Source organism: Protomyctophum parallelum (assembly GCF_964188405.1).
Source record: "Protomyctophum parallelum genome assembly, chromosome: 4".
In the NCBI taxonomy this organism is placed as follows: Eukaryota; Metazoa; Chordata; class Actinopteri; order Myctophiformes; family Myctophidae; genus Protomyctophum; species Protomyctophum parallelum.
The window spans coordinates 53,019,998-53,032,869 of NC_139700.1; the positions used below are offsets into that span (position 1 = coordinate 53,019,998).

General features: G+C 46.0%; 1 protein-coding gene across 2 annotated transcripts in view; it reads left to right on the forward strand.

Annotated features, from left to right (window-relative positions):
• LOC310856859 (Golgi apparatus protein 1-like) overlaps nt 1-12,872 on the forward strand; it is a 123,404-nt gene that overhangs the window by 62,315 nt on the left and 48,217 nt on the right. For both annotated transcript variants that reach the window (XR_014569102.1, XM_083762364.1), the window contains exons 8-12: nt 1,231-1,445; nt 3,271-3,392; nt 5,159-5,260; nt 7,181-7,334; nt 11,870-12,007. Coding sequence is in view for 1 of the 2 variants with exons in the window: in XM_083762364.1 (XP_083618490.1) it covers nt 1,231-1,445; nt 3,271-3,392; nt 5,159-5,260; nt 7,181-7,334; nt 11,870-12,007 (731 nt within the window). In the remaining variant the exon portion in view is untranslated. The remainder of the gene's footprint in view (nt 1-1,230; nt 1,446-3,270; nt 3,393-5,158; nt 5,261-7,180; nt 7,335-11,869; nt 12,008-12,872) is intronic.

Here is a 12,872-nt window from a genome sequence, read left to right on the forward strand (position 1 = left end):
ATTCAATAGTTTAGGTAGGAGAGGTACGCTTGATTCAATAGTTTAGGTAGGAGAGGTACGCTTGATTCAATAGTTTAGGTAGGAGAGGTACGCTTGATTCAATAGTTTAGGTAGGAGAGGTACGCTTGATTCAATAGTTTAGGTAGGAGAGGTACGCTTGATTCAATAGTTTAGGTAGGAGAGGTACGCTCGATTCAATAGTTCACCTGTTTAAAGGAGAAGTGAACATTTCCTGTCCCTTGGGCCTGGGGGAGGGGGAGGGGGGCCTGCTGCTGAAAGGTGGATTTTCAGGCCTGCCTTAAAAGATGTAAGTGATCTGCATTTGTTGAGGGAGGGGGTCAGGGCATTCCACGCTTGGATGGCAATGCTGTGGAAGGAGAATTTACCCATATTTGTTTTGAAAGTGAGTATGTTGACAAAAATACCCAATCAACCATATAGGGCTGTCGGATATGGCAACATTTAATTTGACGATTAATTGTGATACAAATAATTGCGTTTACCAAATCAATTAACATTCAATTTCTTTGAACTCATGAATTTAATTTCCGTTTGCCTTTTAGGCTTCGTAATGGTTTGTTTAACAACAAAATTAAGCAGATAAGCGTCCTGAATCATAGCCTTGTTGACAACGTTTGTAATACGGTGAGCGGTCAGTGTCAGGGCGAGATGCTGGACTACAGTAACATGTTACCGTCCTTCCTCCCCAAAGGTCGCACGGTGAGCGGCGAGTGTCAGGGCGAGATGCTGGACTACAGTAACATGTTACCGTCCTTCCTCCCTAAGGTCGTACGGTGAGCGGTCAGTGTCAGGGCGAGATGCTGGACTACAGTAACATGTTACCGTCCTTCCTCCCTAAGGTCGTACGGTGAGCGGTCAGTGTCAGGGCGAGATGCTGGACTACAGTAACATGTTACCGTCCTTCCTCCCTAAGGTCGTACGGTGAGCGGCGAGTGTCAGGGCGAGATGCTGGACTACAGTAACATGTTACCGTCCTTCCTCCCTAAGGTCGTACGGTGAGCGGCGAGTGTCAGGGCGAGATGCTGGACTACAGTAACATGTTACCGTCCTTCCTCCCTAAGGTCGTACGGTGAGCGGCGAGTGTCAGGGCGAGATGCTGGACTACAGTAACATGTTACCGTCCTTCCTCCCTAAGGTCGTACGGTGAGCGGTCAGTGTCAGGGCGAGATGCTGGACTACAGTAACATGTTACCGTCCTTCCTCCCCAAGGTCGTACGGTGAGCGGCGAGTGTCAGGGCGAGATGCTGGACTACAGACGGATGCTGATGGAGGACTTCTCCCTGAGCCCGGAGATCGTGCTTCACTGCCGCGGCGAGATCGAGGCCCACTGCTCCGGGCTGCACCGCAAGGGGCGCACGCTGCACTGCCTGATGAGGGTGGGCCGCGGAGACATGGGCGCCATCGACAGCCTCTGTCAGAAGGCTGTGAGTCTCACGCTGTTGCTGTTATCATTTTTATCCCACAATTTTGTAACCCATTTTTCACCCCTGTGTCAATCATCTAATGTGATCCTGGGCTCTACACACCCTCCACCAACCTGGGGAGAGCAACGGACTTGAACTCATGCTTCCTTCATGCCTGAGTGTCCAAGTCGCTCCTTTACAACCTGACAGGGGGGAGTTTCCCTGGTTGGACGTAGCGCGTGGAAGGAACACGTTATTCCGACCAGTTCCTTTCCCCTCCATCAGGCGCCCCGGCTGGCCAGGGGGAGGCAGTTTAGTGACCAGGGTTACTGCATGTTTTTTGTGAGGGTACCTACCCTATGGGACACGGGGAGAACATGTGAGGGTACCTACCCTAGGGGACACAGGGAGAACATGCAAACTCCACACAGAAAAGTCTCAGTGTTGATTGTGACAGCACATTTAGATCAAGTTTTTTTTGTAATAGTTTTAATTCTAGTTTTGGTCTCATTTTAGTCACTTGAAATGTTTTAGTGTTAGTCTAGTTTTAGTCGACTAAATGTGAGATTTTCGTCGACTAAAATGTCTTTTTGCGGGCCTTGATGCTGTCTGATTTTTACGCTTGTGAAAATATCTCCAAAAACCGGTGGGTCAAACTGAACAACCAATATGTCAATTTGAAGCTATGATTCCCTGCTTTCAAATGACATGACAAAACAAAAAATCTAAAAAGAATCCGTCAAATTTAGTCACATATATTTGGGGGTCCTTGACATTCTGTCAGTCGTTCTCAAACATTTTCATGTCAAGGACCCCCAAATATATGTGACTAAATGTGACTAAATTTGACTGAGGGACTGCCATTGGATTCTTTTAGATTTTTTGACATGAGGTTTTTATGAAAACTGTGAGGATTTAGAAGACATTTTGTAGAATCGTCCTCAGGTCTCTAAACGGGTTAAAACAGCTAATGTACCGTCTGGCCATGCTCTGATGTTGGGTACAGAAACGGTATCATAGTTTGCACGAAGAGTATCTCCTTAATTAAAATCAGGTGCGAGTGGAGAAGACATTTAGGGACTTTTGACATAAGAATACACATACAAAATATATTATTCTTAATTTGTGTTTTGGCATCTTAACGATAGATTTGTCCTCGTTATGATGACTGTAGCCCTGCTCTAAAAGTGTCCCAAACATCTTAACGATAGATTTGTCCTCGTTATGATGACTGTAGCTCTGCTCTAAAAGTGTCCCAAACATCTTTATTTTCATTACATCTTCACCTCGTAGAGGAGTGAGCCTCCATCCTTCTGCTTCCCAGAGCGGCCTCTCTCTCTCTATTCAGCTACTGCCTTTTTCTATTTGAATATGATATTCATATCATATTAAATATCCCTGCAGTACAGCACAACCTGTACACTGCATACTGTACCGGCCTACACATTAATCTAGCGCCACTCTAATAATAATAATAATAATACTGAGAAGTGATATTAAATATCTGCTCTCTGGGCTGCACACAGAGAGAGAGAGAGAGAGAGAGAGAGAGACACTGACTCTGGGCTGTACAGAGAGAGAGAGAGAGAGAGAGAGAGACTGTTTACTGCAGAGATTGAGCAGGTCTCGTGTTTACTTTACAGCACAGATGAGGGCTCAGGTATTGACTGTGTGTGTGTGTGTGTGTGTGTGTGTGTGTGTGTGTGTGTGTGTGTGTCTCTGTCTCTGTCTCTGTCTCTGTCTGTGTCTCTCTGCCTGTGTCTCTCTGCCTGTGTCTGTGTCTGTCCGTGTCTGTCTGTGTCTCTCTGTCTGTGTCTCTATGTCTGTGTCTCCGTCCTCCAATCAGCTCCAGACCCTGATCACGGAGGCCGACCCGGGGGCAGACTACCGCATCGACCGGGCCCTGAACGAGGCCTGTGACAACGTCATACAGACGGCCTGCAAACACATCCGCAACGGAGACCCCATGTGAGTGGTCCCCTCTTTACCCAATCAGACACATCCGCAACGGAGACCCCATGTGAGTGGTCCCCTCTTTACCCAATCAGACACATCCGCAACGGAGACCCCATGTGAGTGGTCCCCTCTTTACCCAATCAGACACATCCGCAACGGAGACCCCATGTGAGTGGTCCCCTCTTTACCCAATCAGACACATCCGCAACGGAGACCCCATGTGAGTGGTCCCCTCTTTACCCAATCAGACACATCCCCAACGGAGACCCCATGTGAGTGGTCCCCTCTTTACCCAATCAAACACATCCGCATTGGAGACCCCATGTGAGTGGTCCCCTCTTTACCCAATGAGACACATCCGCAACGGAGACCCCATGTGAGTGGTCCCCTCTTTACCCAATCAAACACATCCGCAACGGAGACCCCATGTGAGTGGTCCCCTCTTTACCCAATCAAACACATCCGCATTGGAGACCCCATGTGAGTGGTCCCCTCTTTACCCAATCAAACACATCCGCAACGGAGACCCCATGTGAGTGGTCCCCTCTTTACCCAATCAAACACATCCGCATTGGAGACCCCATGTGAGTGGTCCCCTCTTTACCCAATCAAACACATCCGCAACGGAGACCCCATGTGAGTGGTCCCCTCTTTACCCAATCAAACACATCCGCAACGGAGACCCCATGTGAGTGGCCGCCTCTCTCCCCCAATAGGACCCTCTATCATGAGCCCTGACCAATCATGACCCTCGATCATCATGACCCCCTGACCGAGTTTTGAGATTTTGACAAATACTGTACACTAAATAGCAGATCTACAAGCTCATAGCGTGCCACCGAGTGGCGCGCTACGAGCTTGTAGGTCTGCTATTTTTTTGAAAAATCGAAGAACGACTGACATAGAAACATAGCTTTTTCAGAAAACTGTCTGGATTTAGAAGACATTTTTTTAGAATCTGATCTCGGGTCAGAATGGGTTAAATATCCCTGCTGTACGACCTGTACACTGCATGGGTAGGATTGTATATACATGTCCCGGTACCACTGTGTGTAACTGTTGGTGGTTTGTCCATAATCCAACATTTTCTGGCGAGAACTAGTATTTCTTTTGAAGAAAGCATAACATTAGCTGAGTTCAGGGACATATCCCGACTCTGGTTTCTTTGCAATTATACATTTAAAAATGTGTATTTATCTCCTTTAGAAATAGAGGACCAGAATTTAGAAATGTTCACTTATTCCTCCTTGTATAACAATAAAGGTCCCTACACACCGGGCGCGATTTTCGCGAAATTTTTTCTGTGGCGTTTCTCCATCGGTTTTCCCGAAAAACGCTTCCAGTGTGCAACCACCTGATAATCACGTTTTATGGTGGGGGGAAAAAAATCATGGCACTCCATCTATAAAGCTTAGCTGTATCTCTTTGCCCCATATCTGTATCTTTCCTGTGTTTTAACCCATTCTGAACGGGAACCCGTTTTGGTGTCGGCATCATGTTATGCTTTATAGCTATTGAAAAATAGCAGATCTACAAGCTCATAGCGCGCCACCGAGTGGCGCGCTACGAGCTTGTAGGTCTGCTATTTTTGAAAAAAAATCGAAGAACGACCGACTGACATTTTTAGAATCTGATCTCAGGTCAGAATGAATGGGTTAATCAGACCAGTGTGTGTCCAGTGGAAACCTCGTATGAATCTGATCTCGGGTCAGAATGGGTTAAAGCTGCGGTGGTGCCGCCCTGTGCGATCAATAATCAGGTGTTTATGTATCTTCCAGGATCCTGTCCTGTCTGATGGAGCACCTGTACACCGATAAGATGGTGGAGGACTGTGAACACCGCCTGCTAGAGCTGCAGTACTTCATCGCCAGGGACTGGAAGTAAGTCACAGACAACACCACAATACCATTAAGCATTCTGTTGTACTTTAGCTATTGAAAAATTGCAGATCTACAAGATTTGTAGATCTGCTATTTTTGAAAGATCTTGAAAATGTGGCACAAATCTTCGAATATATATATTATTATTTCAGAGTGAACGTTTTTTTTTACTCAAATCAATGCTTCTGGGGGGGGGGGGGGGGGGGGGTCCCTGGAACCAACATATTTTGTAATGTTTGTAATGATGCGTGGTAACAATATAATAATTAATTGCATTTTTATAGTGCTTTTCCAAGTGCTTAAAGCGCTTTACAACGGTTCATTCGTTCATACATTGGGAGGTGAAGGTTCATTCATTCATACATTGGGAGGTGAAGGTTCATTCATTCATACATTGGGAGGTGAAGGTTCATTCATTCATACATTGGGAGGTGAAGGTTCATTCATTCATACATTGGGAGGTGAAGGTTCATTCATTCATACATTGGGAGGTGAAGGTTCATTCATTCATACATTGGGAGGTGAAGGTCCATTCATTCATACATTGGGAGGTGAAGGTTCATTCATTCATACATTGGGAGGTGAAGGTTCATTCATTCATACATTGGGAGGTGAAGGTTCATTCGTTCATACATTGGGAGGTGAAGCGGCGAACAGTCGACGCCTGCAGCGTCCTCACTTCCCACATTCACACACCGACGGTGGCGAGCTCACACCGACCGACTCATTGGAGGCGATGTGGGGTTCAGTGTCTTATTGCCCATGGACACTTCAATGTAGGGTTCAGTGTCTTATTGCCCATGGACACTTCAATGTAGGGTTCAGTGTCTTATTGCCCATGGACACTTCAATGTAGGGTTCAGTGTCTTATTGCCCATGGACACTTCAATGTAGGGTTCAGTGTCTTGCCCCAAGGACACTTCAATGTAGGGTTCAGTGTCTTGCCCCAAGGACACTTCAATGTAGGGTTCAGTGTCTTATTGCCCATGGACACTTCAATGTAGGGTTCAGTGTCTTATTGCCCATGGACACTTCAATGTAGGGTTCAGTGTCTTGCCCCAAGGACACTTCAATGTAGGGTTCAGTGTCTTGCCCCAAGGACACTTCAATGTAGGGTACAGTGTCTTGCCCCAAGGACACTTCAATGTAGGGTTCAGTGTCTTTGCCCCAAGGACACTTCAATGTAGGGTTCAGTGTCTTGCCCCAAGGACACTTCAATGTAGGGTTCAGTGTCTTGCCCCAAGGACACTTCAATGTAGGGTACAGTGTCTTGCCCCAAGGACACTTCAATGTAGGGTACAGTGTCTTGCCCCAAGGACACTTCAATGTAGGGTTCAGTGTCTTTGCCCAAGGACACTTAGACATGTGGGACAGGAGGAGGAGGAGCCGGGATTCGAACCGCCGACCCATGGATCATTGGACGACCTGCTCTAACCTCCTGAGCCACAACCGCCCACAATATATATATCGATTGATATAGAGATGGATATGAATAGGGTTGCTGTACCAGACGTTCCAGGGTGTTCAGTGTTTTCCCCTCCTCCCCCCCCCCCCCCCTGCAGACTGGACCCCATCCTGTATGGGACTACATGTTGTCTCAGTAAGACAGCCCTCCCCATCCACAAGGAGGAGCAGTGCCCCAAAGCATTATGGGAATTGTAGTCCAGGAAGTAAGTGAGCCCAGTGTCCATGACATCAGAGACACTGGGCTCACTGCTACAATCTAAAATATCTAAAACCACATATTACACACATAAAGACCCCCAGGAAAGTGTTCTAAAGCTTCTAAACGTCATTAACATATATGTTTTGGCAAAAAGGGTGAAATGTCCCTTTAATGGAAGGAAGATAAATGCACAATAATGCATATATCTGGCACTGTAGTTTAGGCATTCTAAAATTCCCATCACGCCTTTGCAGACTGGACCCCATCCTGTACAAGAAGTGCCAGGGCGACGCGTCGCGCCTCTGCCACACCCACGGCTGGAACGAGACCAGCGAGATGATGCCGCCGGGCGCCATCTTCTCCTGCCTCTACCGCCACGCCTACCGCTCCGTGGAGCAGGGTCGACGGGTGAGACAAGACTTTATTACATTATTATTATTATTAGCAGCCCATTCTGACCTGAGATCAGATTCATACGAGGTTTCCACTGGACACACACACTGGTCTGGTTAACCCATTCTGACCTGAGGTGATCTTTAATGAGTTGTTTGGTACTCATTATAAGACAAAGGTTAAATTAAAAAAGGCTTTCTTGACTGACGAGTGCATTTTTATTATAGCTGAATGCGTCGGGGGGGGGGGGGGGGGGGGATGCAGCGCATTGTGAGCTTGTAGATCAGCTATATATTTTTGAATGAGATGTTTGAGGACTGGGTTCAAATGAAAAGGCTTCTTCATTCACTGACACCAGTGCATTCCTAATAGCTCGACGAAGCCACCGAAGCGAGCGGAGGTTACTTGGACGTGAGTACGCTCTACGTCAGAACTGTGGGATGAATCTTTTTTTAATAATTCACCGTTGTTGTTAAAGGCCGTCTCACACACGGCTGGAGAAGAACATCATTCTGGTCGTGACAAATGGTGACAAATAAGGTGGCGGTGGGAGAAATGATTACACGGTTCGTTAGCGGGGTGTCGCTGCACTGCATGCACAACTACTGTATTCATGTTTTCTTCTTGGTTGAAATTTCATAATTGCATAAAATGTGGGATTCCATAATAATCTGTACTCGCACACAAGTTTTACGAAGGGTGATGTTGTTATTATTGTGATTCCATATGCTGAATGTTCAACTGTACAAGGAGATACAGTAGGTCATTATATTATTGTTATTATATATTATTATTATTATTATAAATGAGATACAGTAGGTCATTATATTATACCAACTGTACAATGAGATACAGTAGGTTGTTATATTATACCAACTGTACAATGAGATACAGTAGGTCATATTATACCAACTGTACAAGGAGATACAGTAGGTCATTATATTATACCAACTAATTACGTGGAAGGACCTTTTTAGATAATCGGCAAACAAATGCTTTGTTGTTTATTTTCATTAATCCATTTTGACCTGGGAACGATTCTACAAATGTCTTCTAAATCCTGACAGTTTTCTGAAAAACCCCATGTTTCTATGGTCGGTGGTTCTCAAACTGTTTAATGTCAAGGACCCCTAGAATTATATTTGTTTGGGGTGAGTGTGATATGCACGGATGCATAACTCTGAGAGTGTACAAATGGACCATTTGGTTCCATTTGTACACGCTCAGTAACACACCCGTACGGGGCCATTTGGCCCCTTTTCCACCGGTTGGGAACCCGTTCAGGTCTTTTTGGTTCTTAGTCCATGAGCCAGACCTCCAACATTGGAACGTTTATCACCATGAAACTCGCCCAGTTGATTATTTACACAAAGACAATGATGTATTGTATTACAAATATTAAAATTGTAATGTGCAATTATATATAGGAAAATATGCACGCGAAAAAAAGAAAAGGCTACTACTGTGGAAGGGTTATCATATATTAATGTACTTATATTGATCCTATAAACAATATTATATAGGTGAGGTTTTGCCCACTCAATTCATAATTAACGTTCCCATTTTGGAGGTCTGGCTCATGGACTAAAAACTGGTTTTGAACTGAACCGTTTCCCAACCGGTGGAAAAGGGGTCTTTGAGAACCACTGGGGTAGCAGAGTGTTTCCAGTGAGCCAACATGAACAATAGCAAAATAATAGCAGCACCCGACTCTGTCTGGTGCAGAATGGAACAGAGCCTTCATTAGCATCATTAACACTGACTCTGTTTGACCAGAATGGAACAGAGCCTTCATTAGCATCATTAACACTGACTCTGTCTGACCAGAATGGAACAGAGCCTTCATTAGCATCATTAACACTGACTCTGTTTGACCAGAATGGAACAGAGCCTTCATTAGCATCATTAACACTGACTTTGTTTGACCAGAATGGAACAGAGCCTTCATTAGCATCATTAACCCTGACTCTGTTTGACCAGAATGGAACAGAGCCTTCATTAGCATCATTAACACTGACTGTTTGACCAGAATGGAACAGAGCCTTCATTAGCATCATTAACCCTGACTGTTTGACCAGAATGGAACAGAGCCTTCATTTAGTATCATTAACCCTGACTCTGTTTGACCAGAATGGAACAGAGCCTTCATTAGTATCATTAACACTGACTCTGTTTGACCAGAATGGAACAGAGCCTTCATTCAGCATCATTAACCCTGACTCTGTTTGACCAGAATGGAACAGAGCCTTCATTAGCATCATTAACCCTGACTCTGTTTGACCAGAATGGAACAGAGCCTTCATTAGTATCATTAACACTGACTCTGTTTGACCAGAATGGAACAGAGCCTTCATTAGTATCATTAACACTGACTGTTTTACCAGAATGGAACAGAGCCTTCATTAGTATCATTAACACTGACTGTTTTACCAGAATGGAACAGAGCCTTCATTTAGCATCATTAACCCTGACTCTGTTTGACCATAATGGAACAGAGCCTTCATTAGCATCATTAACACTGACTCTGTTTGACCAGAATGGAACAGAGCCTTCATTAGCATCATTAACACTGACTGTTTTACCAGAATGGAACAGAGCCTTCATTCAGCATCATTAACCCTGACTCTGTTTGACCAGAATGGAACAGAGCCTTCATTAGCATCATTAACACTGACTCTGTTTGACCAGAATGGAACAGAGCCTTCATTCAGCATCATTAACCCTGACTCTGTTTGACCAGAATGGAACAGAGCCTTCATTAGCATCATTAACCCTGACTCTGTTTTACCAGAATGGAACAGAGCCTTCATTAGTGTCATCGGTAACACCTGTGAGTGAAGTAAAGATGGCGGCTGTGCGTATACCGTAGCCCGTTGCCAGTCCGTGTGGTTTCGCCGTGTTTCGGTGATAGATCGGGGTCGCCGTCCTCCATCTCCTCTGTCCTGCTCCCGTCACACAAACCCACACGTTATTCAAATAAAACATCGTAAGCTCGACGGTTGTACAAACATGAACATGTTTGTTCTTCCTTTGTGACTTCAAATGTCAATTTTCCGCCCGCATGAATATTTTATGCGAGTGCAAATTGCAATGTGCGCACACCGCTGAATTTGACCAAACATCTACCGTCATATTGGATGTGATTTCCTTCTTTACATAACCCTTGTAGGAGTGAGGTCAGAGGAGCTATAGGGCAGACACGGAATAAGGAGGAAGGAACAGAGATGGACTTTGTCGAAAATGACCCCGACACAGCTCGCTGGTCATGTCACCGGAGGTTGATGTTAACGTCATAAATATATTAACGTAGATACCTCATTGGCTGCTGTGGTTTCATTATCAGAGCCATCGATGCGTCATCGCAGCCACCATATTTTGTGCATATTATTGTACAACAGTACAGTACTTAAGTAAATGTACTTTGTTACTTCACACCGCTGATGTCTATATGGGTAACGTCCCATCGTATAAACATGAAAGTCATAGCGCGGCGGTCTATGACATGAACTCTCTTCTCTTATAGAGCGTCGCAGTCCCGCCCCCTACCAGGGCCCAGCCCCGCCCCCTACCAGGGCCCAGCCCTGCCCCCTACCAGGGCCCAGCCCTGCCCCCTACCAGGGCCCAGTCCCGCCCCCTACCAGGGCCCAGCCCCGCCCCCTACCAGGGCCCAGTCCCGCCCCCTACCAGGGCCCAGTCCCCCCCCTACCAGGGCCCAGTCCCGCCCCCTACCAGGGCCCAGTCCCGCCCCCTACCAGGGCCCAGTCCCCCCCCTACCAGGGCCCAGTCCCGCCCCCTACCAGGGCCCAGTCCCACCCCCTACCAGGGCCCAGTCCCGCCCCCTACCAGGGCCCAGTCCCGACTCCTACCAGGGCCCAGTCCCCCCCCTACCAGGGCCCAGTCCCGCCCCCTACCAGGGCCCAGTCCCGCCCCCTACCAGGGCCCAGTCCCGCCCCCTACCAGGGCCCAGTCCCCCCCCTACCAGGGCCCAGTCCCGCCCCCTACCAGGGCCCAGGAAATGATTCCCCGTTCGTTTTCCTCATAGACTTTTCAAAACTTATTTATTTAAATACCTTTTTAAGCGTCGTACGAAGCCAACTCTTGCCGTGACAAATCATGACGACAAACAACAATTTTTCGGGCCGAACAAATAATTAGAAGGAAGAAGAAAACGGCAGGTTACAACACTTTTTTTTCTCTTGTTCTTCTTTGTAATTATTTAAAATATGGTGTTTGTTGTCATGACTCGAGTTGGGTTTGTTAAAAGCTCTTTAATAGGTTGCTTAAAAGGTCTTTAAATAAATACTTTTTGAAATGTCTATGAGGAAAAATGCATTGGGAATTATTTCCTGGGCCTGGCGTCGTGATGAAAGGGGGCGGGACTGCGACGCTCTATTCCAGATCTCTCTGAACTCTCTTCTCTTCTCCTATAATCCCAGTTCTCTGAACTCTCTTAATCTCTTCTCCTATGACTCCAGCTCTCTGAACTCTCTTCTCTTCTCCCATAATCCCAGTTCTCTGAACTCTCTTAATCTCTTCTCCTATGACTCCAGCTCTCTCGGGACTGCAAGGTGGAAGTTCAGAGGATCCTCCACCAGAGGGCGCTGGACGTGAAGCTGGACCCCGAGCTGCAGAGACGCTGCATGACGGACCTGGGCAAGTGGTGCAGCGAGAAGACCGAGGCCGGCCAGGTGGGGGCGCCATTGTCACACGCAGGACTCAAAGCTCTCCCACTATAGACTGCATTTAACCCATTCTGACCTGAGATCAGATTCATACAAGGTTTCCGCCGGGGACACACACTGGTCTGATGAACCCATTCTGACCTGAGATCAGATTCTAAAAAATGTCAGTCGCTCTTCGATTTTTCAAAAATAGCAGACCTACAAGCTCGTATCGCGCCACTCGGTGGCGCGATATGAGCTTGTAGATCTGCTATTTTTCAATAGCTAAAGCATAACATGATGCCGACACCAAAATGGGTGCCCGGTCAGAATGGGTTAATTTCAGTCATTTGGATTCCATAGAATCCAGCATTGCTATGGAAGGATGTTGCGCAGCGAAAACAGATCTATTTGCCGATCTACAAGCTCACGTGTGGCAGCGCGACCTGTTGTGAGCTTGTATAATAGCTTGTTGATTGTGTAGGAAAAAACAGTGCTAGTGTAGGTAGGCTCCTCTCACGCCGTTTCACAAATCGCACATCTTTTTTTTTTTTCAACCGTGAGATTTTACTTGGCTTTAATCCACGGGGGTTTGAGGGCTTCTTTCTCACACTCCATGTGATCTAATCACTGCCTGGGTGTGCTGCGTTGATAACATGATGCAATATTATGCAACTTGAAAGTTTTGAAGAAGTGTTCTGATTTATTTTATTTAAAGAACTGTAACTTCCCTATATTCTTTTATCATTTATTTTATCTATTATTTATACTATTATTATCTATTACCTATTATTCTTTTATCATTTACTGTTTTCATTTATTCTTAATAATTATTTTGGAAAATAACCTCCTCCAGGAGGAGGCCGGAGGAGGAGACCAAAATGTCAAAAAT